Source organism: Cyprinodon tularosa, unplaced genomic scaffold (genome assembly GCF_016077235.1).
Source record: "Cyprinodon tularosa strain WSP-4 unplaced genomic scaffold, ASM1607723v1 ctg269, whole genome shotgun sequence".
Classification (NCBI taxonomy): domain Eukaryota; kingdom Metazoa; phylum Chordata; class Actinopteri; order Cyprinodontiformes; family Cyprinodontidae; genus Cyprinodon; species Cyprinodon tularosa.
The window spans coordinates 808,873-826,013 of NW_024038973.1; the positions used below are offsets into that span (position 1 = coordinate 808,873).

A 17,141-nucleotide genomic window follows, 5' to 3' on the forward strand; every position below is an offset into this window, starting at 1 on the left:
CGCCCAGCCACACCTTTTAAGCGCTCTCAGGTGGGAAGTCTGAAAAGGATCAACAACAAACCTACCCAAAGCCCCAATCTCTGACAAGGATAAGCTGCATGGCAGATTTTTTCCAACTGATTCACATGTCTTTTTTAGGTGTGTGTTGTTGTTTAACTATGAACGTAGTCAATATTCATGGCTATTCTTCATTCTTCCCCTGCACTGTGAAATGGCATTTCAGTTGTGTATTTTCAAATAGAAATTGCCTCTGAAACCCTTGGGACTTACCAGGTTAAACAGTATGCATTAATTGGATGAAATTAAGTTTAAAAGAGCATGACACTAGTTCCACAGTTTTTGTAGATACAAAACAGAGAGGTACCCCCTGTGACAACAAGCTGAAAAGATCTGTTCACACACAGAAGGCTTTTGTTCTGTCCTCAAAATCATGTCATCTCACTGCAGCAGAGCATCAAACAAAGTTGCTGGGTGAATGAAAGAGTGTAGTGTATCAAGGAAAACCAATTCCCCCAGATACCCTGACCCTAACTGCACTGTATAATATCAGAAAGTATGGCTATGGCTAAATAGCAGAAAGTACGGGCTATGCAAGGCATAGTATTTCATATGCTCTGTGAGCAGAGAACCCTAATGTTCTTCTTGTGTTTTTCCATTATTATTATTATTCTCTGCTAAATCGCATTTTGGAATGAATCAACTGAATCAGGTGTCCAAGTACAAAATGTGCACCACTACTCACACTAATCGAAATATTCTGATCCTCAAGATCTTGGGGGCGCTATAACAAAGAACAATGGGTTCCGGCCAATAATTACTTGTTAAACTCCTATTACATTTTTGTTTAATCCATGCAAAACTCCATATATACCTTTGTAACAGACAGCTGAAAAAAAATTATCACTACGTATATTTCTTTTTGATTAGTTATGCAAAAATGCATGAGTGATAATTAGCTAACTAGCTTTGAATGTATCCATCCATTTTTTTTTTCTGACATGCTTAATCCCAAGTGGGGTCATGAGGGGTCGCTGGTCTCTATCTCCAGCTGTGAGAGGCGGAGTACACCCTGGACAGGTCACCAGTCCATTCACACACTCATCTAAGGAGAATTAAGAGAAGTCAATTAACCTAACAGTCATGTTTTTGGACTGTCGGAGGTAGCCTGAGTACGCGGAGAGAACCCACGCATGCTCTGGGAGAACATGGAAACTCCATGAAAGACCCCGGGCCGGGAATCGAACCCAGAACCTTCTTGCTGGCAGCAAGGCTACCCACTGCCTCACTGAGCAGCCCGCTTTGAATGTAATTAGTGATAATTGTAAAATCATAACAGATCTTAACATGCCTTTTATAACCCGTATTTCAAATAAGCACTTGTGTACTACATTTGAGGATTGTCCATCACTAGGGGGGCTCTGTGATGTTGAGAAACCTATGCAAAACCGGCTGATCAGATTTTTAACAAACCTTCCTTTTTACCTTCATACCATTAAAATAAAGTATTTAATATGGTAATGATTGAAATGAGTGTGAAAATTACTTTATCTGGTTAACACAATCAGAAAAATAAAATAAATAAAATTCACCTAAAACAATGTTTTTGTGTAATGAGCTCAGATTTTCAGCATGGATTTCTTGGAAAGGGTTGAACTTCTTACACACATTTCTATTAGTTAAAGTAACACACTTTATTTTTTTTTAAGTTAAAAAAATAGAGAAATGTATTTTCCACAAATATTGTTCAATCCCATTAATAACTGGCACAATTCTGAATCTGATAGAGCCTAAACATGGATTTAAGCTATCTACAAATCTATGCGTTTTTGAGTAATTTATATGAATGTGTACACCTATAACACCGTAACATCTAACAATTATCTATATTTACAAATCTGGTCTCAAACATCTAAAACAAATTACAGTGCTTATAGAAAGCACTCTTTCATATCGTGTATATCTTAAGAATTTTAGACCAAACCATCGATTTTAAATGAATCACGAATTTATTTTTCATTTTATACGCCCCCAAAGGTCACACTTTAAACAGATCATGGAGCGTTGCTGCCGTCTAGTGGAGTTTTAGGGAACTGCATCGATTAAAAATTGTTTCACTCCTGTAAGTATCCGTAAGATTTTAGAAAAGGGGCTTAGTAATTGACTGTGAAGCTTCAAACCAGAATACATTTAAAATGGAAATAATTAATAATGAAGCAGTGACGTTTACATTTTCTTAGATTATTTATGAAATATCCAACAAGTTATTATGGTGGATCATATCTACTGATTTCAGGCGGAATTGTCTAAATGGGGACCCTATGCTAAGCAAGCCTTTAATTTAAAAAAATGTTCACCTAAGACCTTATATAACTTTGAGAACTGCGTAATTTGGCGCTGTTCTATTATATTTATGGAGCTGTAATTAGGCTGTTAGTTGGAAGGAACAGTGGGAGTACTGGTCTTCTTGGGTTGCCATGGGAGGGGCAGGATGTGACTAAGCTGGAAACTGCCAGGAATTCTTTTTGTTTTAAATTTGCATGTAGGACCTTGAACATAACATTATCCTTAGTTATCTTGCAAGACCTGCCAAGATCTTGGCATCCAAAACTAGAAAATAGTTTGGTTTTAAACTCAAGCATCACAGTTTTGTCATAATCTGCTCTGCAGCTGCACTGCCTGTTTGCTGACAGAAAACACCGAGAAACCCACACTTAATAAAATGTTCAGGTAATTACCTCAGATTTCTTAAATGCAGTGATTTTTAAATTTAATCAAGATTTTTTTTCTCTCAAATGTATATATGACTATTGGTTTGAAAATTTTTAATGACTTTATTTAAAAAGATTAAGACAGTTTTGGATTTAAATTAAACTGAAAGTGAAATCCCAATTATATTTTATTTTATTAAGTTGGAGCAATAATTTGAATAAAAGCTATAACGTTTATGAAGGATGTTTTACTCAGAACTGCTTACTTTGGGTTTATTGGTGGAACTTTATCAATAGTATCTAGTATTTGTCAGATGTAAATAAAAAAATATCTTTGAACACTAGTGCAAAAATCCCTGGAGACTATAAAATAATTGTTTTCTGCTGAAATGTTATAGTGTTTTTTCAAAATATATAGTGCATTTTAAAAATCTCTTGCTTTTTAGACAAAGGCATGTATTTTTAAAAGCTTATTTATCGACTGTATGTTTGTTGCATCGGTGTAACTTTCTGAAGGACTGGTGTGGACATGTCCACACCAACTTTTGGCATTGAGGGGACAGTCCCCACCAATCATTTCCGATTCCACCCCCCCCCCCCCCCCCCCCCCCCCCCCCCATTTCCGCTGATTTACTTCAGCCAACAGTATCTGGGGTTGGGTCCAGCTGTCTGTGTTTTTAGTCCGTGTTTTTTCCTCGCTCTCCTGCTGCTCTTGAGTCTCACTTCTTGAAACATAATCAGATCTGTCGCTTTGGGACATATTATTGAGAGTCGCTATTCACTGCAGTTTACATTTATATAAGTTAAAACAGCTGGAGGAGCCATTGCTCCGAGTTAAGGATTAAAATGAACACATATCTGTTGTTTTCTTGTTGAACAGAGAATCAGACTGCAGAGCTTCTAGAGATCTGGAAAATGAGTTTCTCTGGCATCATTATATTGGTAGACAGTCAGGTTCATAAATCTGTTTTTAAGCAGAGCAGAGACACAATTAAGGACAGCTGCAGATATAAAGGTGAAACAGATTTACTGGGATATGTAACATGCAATAAAATATATATCCAAGTTTACAAAAAAAAAAAATGCAATGCTATAATAAAATTCAACATATCCTTTTGTCTTTTGTAGTTCAACAAGACTCAGAAATATCTGTGCAGCAATCCAGAGAGAGCGCAGGACTCACACTTAAAATTAGAATATAATACACCTCCAAGAATTAAAGCACAAATAATAAAAAAAACAGTGTATAAATTATTTTTGAAATTTAAGGTTCAATATATAGACTTTGGCTGTAAATGATATATGGGAAAAATTTCTAAATTAGATTTTGCTGCGTGTGAAGGAGAATAATCACTGATGCAGCTTAAAAGGAAGCCATGCATGGATGGATAGAAGTGAAGTTGTGTCCAGAGATGCATGATATCTTGATGTTGGCATCGGTATCCGTCATTTTTTATATAGTAATGTTTTTGAGCCCTTTATAAATAATGTACTAAAGGCAGGCATCTGTCTATAAATAAAAATATCAGAGTATTGTGGTTCTCTTGTGTTCTCAACAATAGGAAAGCATTCAAAAACTGGAGTTAGACTCCTGGGGTTCGTTTAACGAAACAGGTTTATTGAAAACGGTAAATGAGAGAAACTGACTTTACCGGTTCACAAAGAGAGTTTCATCAACCTCTGCTCCAGTCACCATGGTAACAACATAGCCACCAGCAGGTTTTCTTCAGTAGAGTCACAGACTCCTGTCTCCGCTCTACTTACAGCCAATCATGCGGTTTTATTTCCTGATTATGTCAGATGTTTTTTGTACTTTTGTGCATGAAAAAAAGAAAGAAAAAAGAAAAGAAAAACATTCACTATTGCATGTCCGTTTGACGAGGATCTTATCATTTTTCCCCCCTCAAATAATTTTAATATGTCTAGGGAGAGGATTCTACAAAGCAGTTTACATGAAATTAGATATATTTGTTTTTGGTTTGTTTTAATATAATCGACATGCTTTTATTTTGATTAATTTATTTTTACACGAAGGACTGACATTGTTTTCCGATTACACATATAATCGGTTCCGCGGGGGGAAAGGAATTAGGCTAAATTAGGATTAGGATTCACTGGGTGATAAAAACCTACAGAGGCCTATTGGCACAATCTGAAAACATTCTCTGGGACTGATAGCCCCTAACAATGAGCATTTATTGGGACGATAACATCCGTAGCAGCTGTGTCGTGCGAAAAACTGATCGTCTGGCAAAAAGTTATCGGAGCAACGAGCAGCGGGATGCGGGTGCTTGCGGAGCTTGTTTACAGCAGCAGCATTTGACATGATTTTATAATATTTTTTCACCCTTTGGCGAGTTAAGATTTCCTATTTTTCTCTATTCAATGAATTTATTTAGTATGGGACGTTCAAATCAACATTAGTAAACCTGGATTCTTCCTTTAAATTTAAATTTGGCATTTTGTGCACTATCTATAGGCCTACTTACATTATTAAAAATAAAAAAATATATATATATATACATTTTTGAATTGAAAAAGCTTCCTGGATGGAAGGCGAAACGTCTTCAAACTTGGAAACTAAGTGCAGGGGGTTGTTTTTAACTTTTTTTTTTTTTTTTTTTTTTTTTGGAACAATAAATAATAAATGAAAAACAAAATCTGATAAAACGTTTAATTTTAAATAATTGATTGAGTTACATCCATCACAGTGCAGTAACGTTAAAGAATAGTTTTAAATCGAATCAAAGTTTCGTTTTCTTGTCCGTTTAAAATTCGCAGATGTTTGAGGCAAATATGGTAAATGAAGCCTTTGATGGGGAGAATAGGAATTTAGAGGGGGGTAAATAAGACATAGAAACATAACCGTTTAACTTTTGTTTCAAAATATAGAAGAAAGACACTTAAAACAAAGCAGACAGGCTGTGCTCACTACTGCTGTAAACAAGCCCCTCCTCCCGCTGTTTGCTTCTCCGCGAGGGCGCGCCTCATATCAGCCGATCGCTTTTTGGCAGACGGTCAGGTTTTGGCAGACGGTCAGGTTTTGGCAGACGGTCAGTTTTTGGCAGACGGTCAGGTTTTGACAGTAGAGTCAGTTTGGGCACAACATCTGTCCTCTGCCTCTTAGTAATTACTTTGTAATGTAAGACAGAATCAAACTAGGGAGGAACCCCATGAGATCATGAGCAGGGCCTATCGACTGTATTAGAACAACTTTTCAAACTTCATTTTCACCTGCTGCCGGCAGGGACGGAGCTACAGGGGGGCCAAAGGTGGCCATGGCCACCCCTACCCAACCATTGGCCACCCTTGTGGCCACCCCTACCGTTCTTTTCCCTCATAATACTGACAGTGGCTGCAGTAATACTCTCAAGTGATACTACAGTAACACTGTCAATGTTCAAAACATTTTAATTGTTCATAGATTAACAATAACTTGACCACAAAAACACGGTTGTTAATTATACACATCAATATACTAACATTAAAGATAACTACAGAATTCATGCTCTTTTCGGAACTAGATTTTTAGTTACATCATAGATAAATAACTATTCTAATAAAAACATAGTAAATAAACAGTTTTTGTGGATATTAGTGCTTGTAAATATATATTTTTTGCAGAATCATTATTGATAAATGTAGGTAAGTAATGACAATGGAAAAGATTTTCGATCCAGAACTCAAACCTGAATGAACTTAATCAAATAAACCTTTTATCTAGATGGATGTTTAAATATATGCGTACAGTTGTTAGCAAAGGCTGTAGGAGGGTATAGTTCTTCTTTATTTGGAAAATATGTTTGTTGTGGTTGTTCATTTTCCTGCTGGATCAGTATAGATTGACCCTAAGGTTCTGGTGTCGATCCGCTTTTGGCCACCCTTCAGCGTACATTAGTTATTGCCTGGCCACCTTTATGAAAATGTTCTGGCTATGCCTCTGGCTGCCGGATGATTTCACCTAGATAGATACATTGATCCACTACTGTTCAAGGAATAAATCCGTAATGTTATCGTGGTCACAACTGGTTATGGCAAGCCATTTTGATAATAAATAGTTTTACTGAAAATGTATTCCTGGTAGCTATCTGAAAAAAAGCTACATTTTCTCTTAGCCAAATGACCATTTCAAACACAATGGCACTCTTCACATCTTGAACAATCATTCCGGATGTAGAGAAATAATTTCAGATCTCCATATTCCTATTTTTTACTGGTCTTCATTTGTATTATTTTAACTATGAAGAAATGTATTTCTGATATTTTAAAAACATATTCAGTCAAACTGATAAATGTCCAAATGGTACATTTTATAAATTTCTAGGTATATTAAATTTAATTCTTATTAGTAAAATTTAGTTCTTTTTTATACTTAAAATCAGTTTCTGTGGCAAAATATACTTATATAGTTCAGTGTGAACTGAAGTATAAGCAACTAGGAGTGTGTTTTTGTGATTTTGATCAGGAAGAATCTTAGTTTTGTGATCTACAAATGGAACAACAGAGAGTAGCATGCTTTTAATAAAAGTTAAAATGGCCTTTCCACTTCATATATACTTACGGATTATCTTGAGCAACAATCTTTTCCTTCGGCACCTTCCTATCCTATGCAGGTGTAGTGCTGTTTCTCTGTCTTTTAAAAGAATTCTCTATTTTTTTTTCCATTTCTTCATGTAAATCTCTAGTTCCAGTGAGGTGAAATAGGCACTTCCTGTTGCTGTCGTCATGGAGAGTTATCAAATCGGTGCTCCACTACTAATGGCTTTTCATACTTGTAAAGGCTGATTTATACTTTGAAACTAGGTCATCTGTGTAGGTGTGGCAGTGAACCCAGAGACATCCCCGCCCCCTCCGCAGACACTCTGCTACACCTCTCCCAAATTGTAGGTGACCCCAGACGGCGTTGCAGACAGGAGACCTCTGATTGTTTGTATGACCGAGATTGCGGAAAACGACTCGTGAATTTGGACCAGCTAAAAGAAGAGGTGCACGAGAACGCTGGGACCCTTTTTCCATCTGGATCCCCGCTCTTTTTTGCCCCCATGTCCCTCTGTTGTCAGACAGACTTGCTCCAATTTCCTCACCGCCTCGGCCATATCTAGACCCACAGCTAATTCACGATTTTCCCCTTTTGCGTTGTGGCGTGGAATAAATATAGCGTGGACCACGATTCAATATCGAGCAAAAAATCAAAAATATCTGCGTCATACCTGCGACATGTCACTGCGACACACTGCTGTGGGATTATAACCAGCCCTTTACGCATGCACTTAACTCTGAGTGGACCTATTTAGTGTTGATATAACTAATTCATAGCAGCCATTGTGACACCAAAACTCAGAGTTCACGACTTTAGGTTAGGTAAATTTAGAGTTACGGATTTGAATCTGAGTTTGTTAAACCTGCTTCGTGAAATGGAGCCCTGATAAAGATTACCTGATGATGAAGTTTCACTGACATTAAGGAATTCCTTTAAATAAAGATATCCTTACTTGCCCTTTTTTAGTTGAGGAATGATAGTGAACCCGTTTAGGTTATTTTAACTTAAAGGCACACTGTGTAACTTTTGAACACTAGGGGCGCTAGACCTGTAACTGCCCGTAATTTGCTTCTACTAGTCATCAAAAATAATAACAAAGCTATACGACTGTATACTAGGAGCAAAGCAGTAGCTTAGCAGGCTTAGAATAAAGTTGAGAAAAGAGAATGGGTTTTACATCTGGCTTCTTCTTTCAGCCTACGGCAACAAACAAACATGATTGACTCTTGTTTTTCCTCGCGCACAATCTCTTTCACATTTTCTCTCCTTTGACTCCTCAGAACGTTTTCCTTGTCTCAGCCATGACCAATAGTCGAACAGGCGGAAAAATAGGAAAGGCCTTAGCTCTTTGACTACTATATAAGAGCCTGTGGCCGTAAAGCGATACGTCCTTCCAGGTCACATGACCTGGCCAACAACGGTGTGTCTTCTCCCCACTTACATAGGTGTTATTTCAAGAGGGGAGCCAAGATTGATTGATAGCCAACAACTGAATATTGGCCTAGGGAATAATTTCAAATAACTCATATGCATCAACTATTTAGGTCACAAAGTCCGCAGTGTGCCATTACGTTAAAATATTTTTTTATTTTTCTTAAAACGTCCGATACCATAGTTGTAGGAATGAAAGACTATCATCTGACTTGTTAGTATGTAGCTCATGTGAAGCAGGGGGGCTTTATTTTAACTAAAATGATTATACCATTATAAAAACCTTTCCCAAGGTTTTTTCAACTTTATAGCATTTATTTCATACAAAAAACTAAAAGCATAAATAAATATATTGAACAACTGCATAACAAAGGTGATACAATATAAATATTCACATAATTATAAACTAATACTTGGATGGACATTTTTGGAGAATTGCTGTAAGACATTCTTAATAAATAGCCTCCATTGCCCTAACCTTAATAAAATGTCTTCTTTTGTTTTCACAGGATTTCCAGAAGGCACTTTCAGAGAGTCTCTATAATAACGTCTTTGATGGTGCTAAGTATTGTCTTGGTGATTCTGTCTTATTCTTCTGAAGATGTCTCTGACTCAGACTCCACCATTCTTCAAGTTGATGTCAGAAACTATCAAATTCAATTAAAGTCCTTAGGCAGAACTTTCCCACATGTTGACCGTTTTCCAAAATGTGTAATAAACACATCGGCTGAACAGGTCAAGGACTTCCACTCATTTCCTCCAATTTCTAAAGACATTCTCTATTACCACCACTGTCTGCATTTTCCAATGATACTCGACATCCCTAACAAATGCGGTGGAGCTTATGGATCATCTGATATTTTCCTTTTACTGGTCATTAAAAGTCCTGCTGTCAACTATGACAGGAGAGAGGTGTTGCGCAAGACCTGGGCCGAGGAGAGATTGTCTAATGGAGTGTGGATCCGAAGAATCTTTATCTCAGGAACAATGGGTACCGGATATGAAAAGGAGAGACTGAACAAGCTTCTTCAGCTGGAGCAAAGGAAGTACAATGACATTCTCCAGTGGGATTTCAAAGACACGTTTTCCAACCTCACGTTAAAGCAGACACTGTTTTTGGAGTGGTTCGAGAAAAACTGCCCAAACACCCAGTTTCTATTTAATGGTGATGATGATGTCTTTGCCAACACAGACAACATGGTAGTGTATCTCCAACACTTTAAACGTAATGGTGGAAGGAGGCACCTTTTTGCTGGCAATGTCATGCCCTATATGGATCCCATTCGCCATCCACAGAGTAGATATTTTGTTCCAGAAGAGCTCTATAGGCCAAACATATTCCCTGATTACTGTAGTGGTGGTGGCTACCTTCTGTCTGGCTACACAGCTTTGATCATATACAACATGTCACACTCCATCCCCCTTATTCCCATCGATGATGCTTACATGGGATTGTGCTTAGCTAAGGCAGGGCTACGTCCAGAGCATCATATTGGGGTGAGACCATTTGGACTAAATGTTAAAGGAAAAAATGTTGATGATCTTAATCCTTGCTTCTATAAAGAAATGCTTGTTGTTCACAGAATGCTCTCGGGTGACATGTATACCATGTGGCACAGAATTCAAGATCCTGATCTTAAGTGCTCCCCTTCCGATCCCAAAATGTAAATTGGTAGATATTTTTATTCATCACAGCACTTTCAGTAAGATAGATGCCTCATCCTACAACCACGTTTGATTAGAATTGAATTAGATTAGAATCACAAAATTTAGACTTTATTGTGGATATGAAATCCTAACAGTTTAAGACATCACTAACGCTATGAGTTGGAATATTAGCTTTTAGAACACTGATTGACTTCTATGTACCCCTGACTCAAAAGTAGTGTATACTAGATTTAAAATAAAACATATTAAAGTATACTTCCAGTTAACTTGTAATTTTGTTATTAGTGAAACACTTAAAACTTATGTTAGTGTACCTATACTTTGCGTTTACTAGAAAGTATATTGAAAGTATAATTTACAGTTTATTTAAACTTTGAACCCATATACTTTTTTAGCACATTAATAGTACACTTTCACATATGCTAGTTTTTTGTGGTATTTTTATCCCATTCCATTGAATCATAAAGGTCAGCTTTAGTTTGAATAGTATAAGAGGATTATGGTGTAGGTTAACCTGATTGGTAATATACAATGTTATTAACACAATATTACATATGAAATTTACCCTAACCATTACTATAATACATGTGCCTTTGAAGTTAGGCTTAGACTTCAGCTTAGACATACTTTATTGTGGTGAGGATGGTTGGGGGCAGGGGGGCACTCCTCATCCTCCGCAAGAAGTACATGCGCTTTTGTGCCCTTTTGATCAGGGAGGTGGTGTTTACAGAAAATTGATTTACAAATTGATGTTCAATAGATAAGAGGGCATAGATGATATTCACTAAACATTTTTTGTGGATTTGTGGTGGTAGGACTACAGTTAAAGCAAATATTTTAATTACTTTCATATATATTTGACGATAAGGAACAACGGATAAACATTTTGTTTGTTTAAACAAAACATTGTTGTAACAAAAACAATAGGCCAGGTCTTTTTTTAAGTGTCTTATATTAAATCATTCTGTAGATCTATCTATAAACCTTTATGTAAAAGCCTAGTAGATTTAGCAAGTTGTTCATACCATTTAAGGAGGATACATCTGAATGGCTGAAAATGCCAGACTACGTGTCATTTGGTGACAGTAATGCATAGCTAAGTCTTGATCAGCCAGAAGTTGCCACCATTTGAAGATTAGGAGACCTTTGAGAACAGATGGGATGAATGACAAAAAAACAAAAAAGATAGCTCTTTAAAATAATGATCAGTTACTTAATCTGGAGCAGGATGTTAGATGATTGTCAAGTGGCAAGTAGGGAAAAGGAAAAACAATGTGTTGTTTGTGTATTGTTTACTGTACCCTTCAATCGTGTGTAAAGTATCAGAAGTATCAAATGAAACAATGAGAGCTGCTACCAAGAGGAAAGCTGCTACCAAGAGGATACTTCTACAGTTTTACACTCCACTGGTGGTTTAATTGACTGTTTTTGAATTTGCATTGCCAAAATAAGAAATGGGGTTGGAATTTTAGTGGAATTGTTGAGTGGATTCAAATAAAATACTGAAAAATATTTTTCATGTTTTCCTTTGCCTGCATTAAAGGTGGCCTATTACTAGGTTATTTCAGGAACATTTAAAGATGAACTTATCAGTGGACTATAAGTGTATAATTCATAAACTAAACCTGAAAGGTTAATTTCAGTGCACTTTAAACTCCAGTTTCAAGTCTAATGTATATATATATATATATATATATATATATATATATATATATATATATATATATATATATATATATATATATATATATATCCTCAAGCTCGGGTCCTCTACCAGAGGCCTGGGAGTTTTTTTCTCTTTTTTTTTTTTTTGCAAAACCCTCAAACTCCCAGGCCTCTGGTAGAGGACCCGAGCTTGAGGATGACAGATACCACCCCATGAGGGGTGAGAAAACAGTTGATATATATATATATATATATATATATATGTATATATATATATATATGTATATATATATACATATATATATATGTATATATATATATATGTATATATATGCAGAACACACACGCAGGAGGCAGGGAAAAAGTTCAAATGTTTATTAAAGTCTTGAACACGAGAGAATAAACAAGTTCTGAGAATGTTTCACTGAAGTCCAGACTGGGACTGGAGACTGTTGGTTAGCAGAGTTCATGAGAAGCTAAGCGTCTAGCTTCAGGCTTAGCATGGCAGACCAAGATCTGAGCTTCCAGCTCACTGCAGAGAACAACAGGGAATATCCACATAGGATTCTTCAGACTGATTCCACATAGGAACCTTCAGGTAAACTCCACATAGAAGTCTTCAGGTTAAATCCACATAGGAATCTTCAGGTTGGCTCACTAGGGCAGATTAGCAGCACTGCATGAAAAGTGGGATTTTCGTCAATATACGGCACTGTAGATTGTCGTGGAACTTCAGGTTAGCGGCAGTATACGGCAATTTGCAGGCTTCGCCGAAAACTCCCGTAAATTGTCAGAAATTGACGTGGAATTTCTTAGGCAGTGTTCCCCCCATGCCTCCCCCCCATGGAATTCTAGGGGAGGCTTTAACATGTAAATGAACATGCTGTGAGCTATACAAATGCAAACCAGGGTTGCAGGGGGGGTTTTATCCCCCCTGCAACCCTGGGTAAGAAAATCTCTGATACAAAGAGATCAGGTATAGCCTCTTACATTTTAGCTTGAATTGATTTATTTAATTAAAGTATAGAGACCAAAACAGATATTTAGCTGACAGAGCAATACATTTAGAGCAGTAATTATTTTTTTTTAAATTTGCATTTAAGATAAAAAATAAAATGTTGTCTGTCAATATGCTCAATTCACAATTACTTAAGTGGAAAAGTTTCAAGAAATGATTCTGAGATGATTCACTTTATAACATGGCGCATTATCCTGTTGGAAGTAGCCATCAGAAGATTGGTACACTGTGGTCATAAGGACATAGGTCAGCATGCTAAATTGGTTTTAAGTGGCCCAAAGTGTGGCAATAAATATCCCCCAAATAGATGGTAGAAATAGATCAGGCTCAGTATAGCCTAATTATAGACTCTTACATCTTAGCTTGAATTGATTTATTTAATTAAAGTACGCTAGATTACTGTGTATGCAAATGTTATGTAAAAAAATTACACAAAATAATTTACTTCAAAAATTAGTTTTAATCAGAATCAGTTGGCTGTAATGGTTAATTTTTTTTTTTAGATTTCCACTTTTTTTTTTTTTTGTTATTGAATATATAAGAAAACAATAACAATCTCAAATAACAAGTCAATAACAAATATTTCAATACAAGAAGAAATATCACAACTCCTGCTTTTGAAAAATAAAATTAAATGCACAGGCTGGAACAAAGTATAAAATAAAATAAAATAAATAAAAATAAATAAAATAATAATAGTAGTTAAAGTAAATTAATCAGTGGGGACTACCAACTGAAATTCTTCAATTAACTCAAACAATTTAATTGCATTTAAATTCTGCATCTTTCTCAGACATCTTTTGAAAAGGGAAAGTTCCTTTTTGAGAGCAGAGATTGAGAGGGAGCATTTTGCATAGCGACATTTATGGATATAATACTTTGTTACAATTATTAGAATATTGATTAAAAATTCCAAATTTTTTTTCTTTAATGGATAAACCGAATTGAATGTTTTGCCAGGAAATAAAATCTAAATTTATTGTTTTAGAAGACAGAAAGGTTCGAAGTTGATCCCATAAGTTTAATACTTCTTTACATTCATAAAAAAGATGTTTAGTTGTTTCCAATTGAGTTGTACAAAAGCCACAATTCTCAACATTAACCTTAAATCTCTCTCTTAAAAACTCATTTGAAGGATATATGTTATTTATTATTTTAAACTGTAATTCTTTATATTTAGGAGGAATTGGGAATTTCAAATAATTTGTCCTAATTTTGACTATCATAGATTTCTTAAAAGTTTGTAAGAGAGCTGTGCTTTTTGTTCTTCCTGGGTACATATTATTTATAGAATATTGATTCAAAAACTTGTTGTTGCATTTATTATCTCTAATGTCCACCTGCTCAAATTCAATCTTATGGAGACAAACAATTTCAATTGCAAACAATTTATAGGTGCATTACCGCCACCTTCCAGAATGGAGCGACGCGAGCTCTTCTCGCGAGTCCTTCCGTATAACAATGACGTCGTATGTGATTGGAGGAGCCTGATGAGCCTTCGGCCCCATCGTCCAATCACGTGTGAGCTTTTGTGCACTACGACTTCTCGCGAGACCAGCATATTAGCAGACATGTTTGTGTTGTGAACTTCATCTCCATTTACCGTGTTTGTATTTTGTTGTTACGTGAACAATGGCTGCACGACGTCTCGCGTTCAACTCGCCTCCAACTGCTCTTAGTCCACAACTTTCGGCCAGCCCGCAGACTGACGAGAAGAAACTGCTGATTGCTATCAGCGGACTGTCTCGTCAGCTTGCCCAACATACTGCCGACATGAATGAGCGCCTCACTCAGCTGGAGAATTCGATGCTACGAACTCGAGGAAGAGAAGACGGGTGCACAACGCCACGCTAGCGGTAAATATATGTTCGATTACTGGTAGCTATGCTAAAAGCAGCCTAGCTTAGCTAGGCAAGCTAAAGACAACCTAGCCTAGCTAGGTAAGCTAAAAGCAGCCTAGCCTAAAGCTTTATTAAAGTGTATTTTTTGTGATTCACAGGAAGCAATATGCCGTCTTAACAACTCGGAGACTAATTGCAGGCGCTATGAACCGGAGCAGGGGTAAGGTTTAAAGAATATGCTTTCATTCTGCGGTAAAAGGACATGGATACGGATGGATACCGACCATAGCTGTACTTTTTTTTTTTTTTTCACAGACTACAGTCGCCTCACAATGAGGCGGTGACCTCCTATTTGCTCGGATTTGCACGATGTTGATAAAGACGACATTGTGTGGAAGTGACTCGTTTTAATGTTTTCTCCTTCCTTGTTACTGTGACTTGCGTTTGATTATTTTTTATTTTTTTTTATTCATACCACTCTCATTTAATTGTTTTCCAGCTGCCTGTAAGACGTATTATGAGACGGTATGCAGGAGCTTCAGATACACGCTGCTAGCCAGCACGCTGCGTGCGGAGGCTGCCAGGCTATCTGCTCGGAGTCGGGCCAGAAGAAAGAGGGTAAGACTTTATTTGGTGACTATTTTTCAGGTGCATTGATAGATGTGTTGTGTCCATACGCAGTGCGCTGATTCATTGTTTTTTTTTCAGCTGCTGAAGGCGAGGCAGAGTGTGCTGGCAGATGAGGAAGTGGAACTCTGGAAGTCCGCCACCGTCGACCTCATGTCCGACGAAGAAGATGGCGTCGTCGGCGGTGTCTCTGGATGGATTGTACGGTCGCCGCCATTTCGTAGGCCGGATCTCACTGAACTCTGTGTTAAGCTGCAGTCCCGGTTAGAAGCGATGCCGAAGTACAGGGCCACGCACAGTATGCGTCTGCACATCGGACCTGCCTCGGAGGGAATGCTGCCAGTTACCTCCAACCCCGAGGAAGCAAACGGACCGTTCACGGAGTTGTAATTTTTAGATACGCATGTGTTTGGATACGCGTTGTATATAGTTGTGTGTGTTTTAATAAAGCTCTTTCTTTGCATAAACAGCTTCCTGGCAAATCTTCATTTCCTGTATAAATTCATTCATGTCCTTGATGGTAGCATAATAATTGTGTAGTAGTGTAGGATAACATAAATACACAGCATATGAATGAACAAATATATGAATGAATAAATATATGAATATATATATATATATATATATATATATATATGAATGAATAAATATATATATGTAAATATATATATATATATGCCAACCAATCACGAGCGACTTTACTTGTTTAAAAAGAAGTGGTTCCGTCCAATACTCAGTAAGAAAATTAAAGCCTGGCGTGGCCACGTGTGGTTTTGCTGCCAATCACGAGCGATTTCACTTGTTTGAGAATAGTGGTTTCAGCCAATACTGAGAAGTTTATTCAAGCCAGACCTGGCCAGCCGCGCGGGTTTGCTGCATTCATATGCTAATTAGGGCCATTAGTACAGCTGATCGCTCTCCACATACGTCAGAGTCCGTTTCCGACAATTTGTGGCACGACAAACGCGGACAAGCACGGGTTGCAAATTGTCGGAAACTGACGAAAATCAGGCAGATCTGCGGGAGTTTACGGGGACGAAAATCTCACTTTTCATGCAGTGCAGGTTAAGCTCACCTAGAGCTTCTGGCTAGAGACAGGTTTCCTGTGATGCAGCTCTCCCAGAGCTTCACGCCAGAGACAGGGTTCCAGTGAGGCAGCTCTTCCTGAGCTTCAGACCAGAGACAGGTTTCCTGTGAGGCACAGACAAAGGAGAGATTAGAATCTGATCTCACACTAGAGACAACTAAGATTCAATCAGTTACAGAGGTTCAGGTAGCTAACCAAACTAAGATCAACACTGCGGCGTAGAAGCAAGGCCTGGCAGGAGCTTATAAAGGGGAGGTCTCCTGATGAGTAGATTACCAACAGGTGTGCAGGAAGATTCCAGCTCCAGGAGACCCACGGCGCACTCTGCTGGAGGAAGGTGGTAAAGCTCCAGACTCCAGTCTAAAAGAAAGTAACAAAGAGCAGAAGAGGATCCTCGGCGCCCTCTGGTGGGCAAGCCTGAGGATCCCAACAGAGCCCCCCCCTCAAGGGCGGATTCCAGATGCCCCCTGAAAAAGTCCAAAAAAAATAAACAAAAACAACCCACCCAGGGTGGGCGGAGGGGGTACTAAGGCAAGGAGGGCCAGGAACAACAAAA

At 37.6% G+C, this 17,141-nt stretch overlaps 1 protein-coding gene across 1 annotated transcript; it reads left to right on the forward strand.

Moving 5' to 3' along the window:
- Nucleotides 1-2,590: 2,590 nt before the first annotated feature.
- LOC119786238 (N-acetyllactosaminide beta-1,3-N-acetylglucosaminyltransferase 3-like) lies at nt 2,591-11,524 on the forward strand. Its single transcript, XM_038289450.1, has 2 exons — nt 2,591-2,727; nt 9,189-11,524. Exons 1-2 carry the CDS (start codon nt 2,720-2,722, stop codon nt 10,345-10,347), a joined length of 1,167 nt encoding a protein of 388 aa, XP_038145378.1. The 5' UTR covers nt 2,591-2,719; the 3' UTR covers nt 10,348-11,524.
- The last annotated feature ends 5,617 nt before the right edge of the window (nt 11,525-17,141 follow it).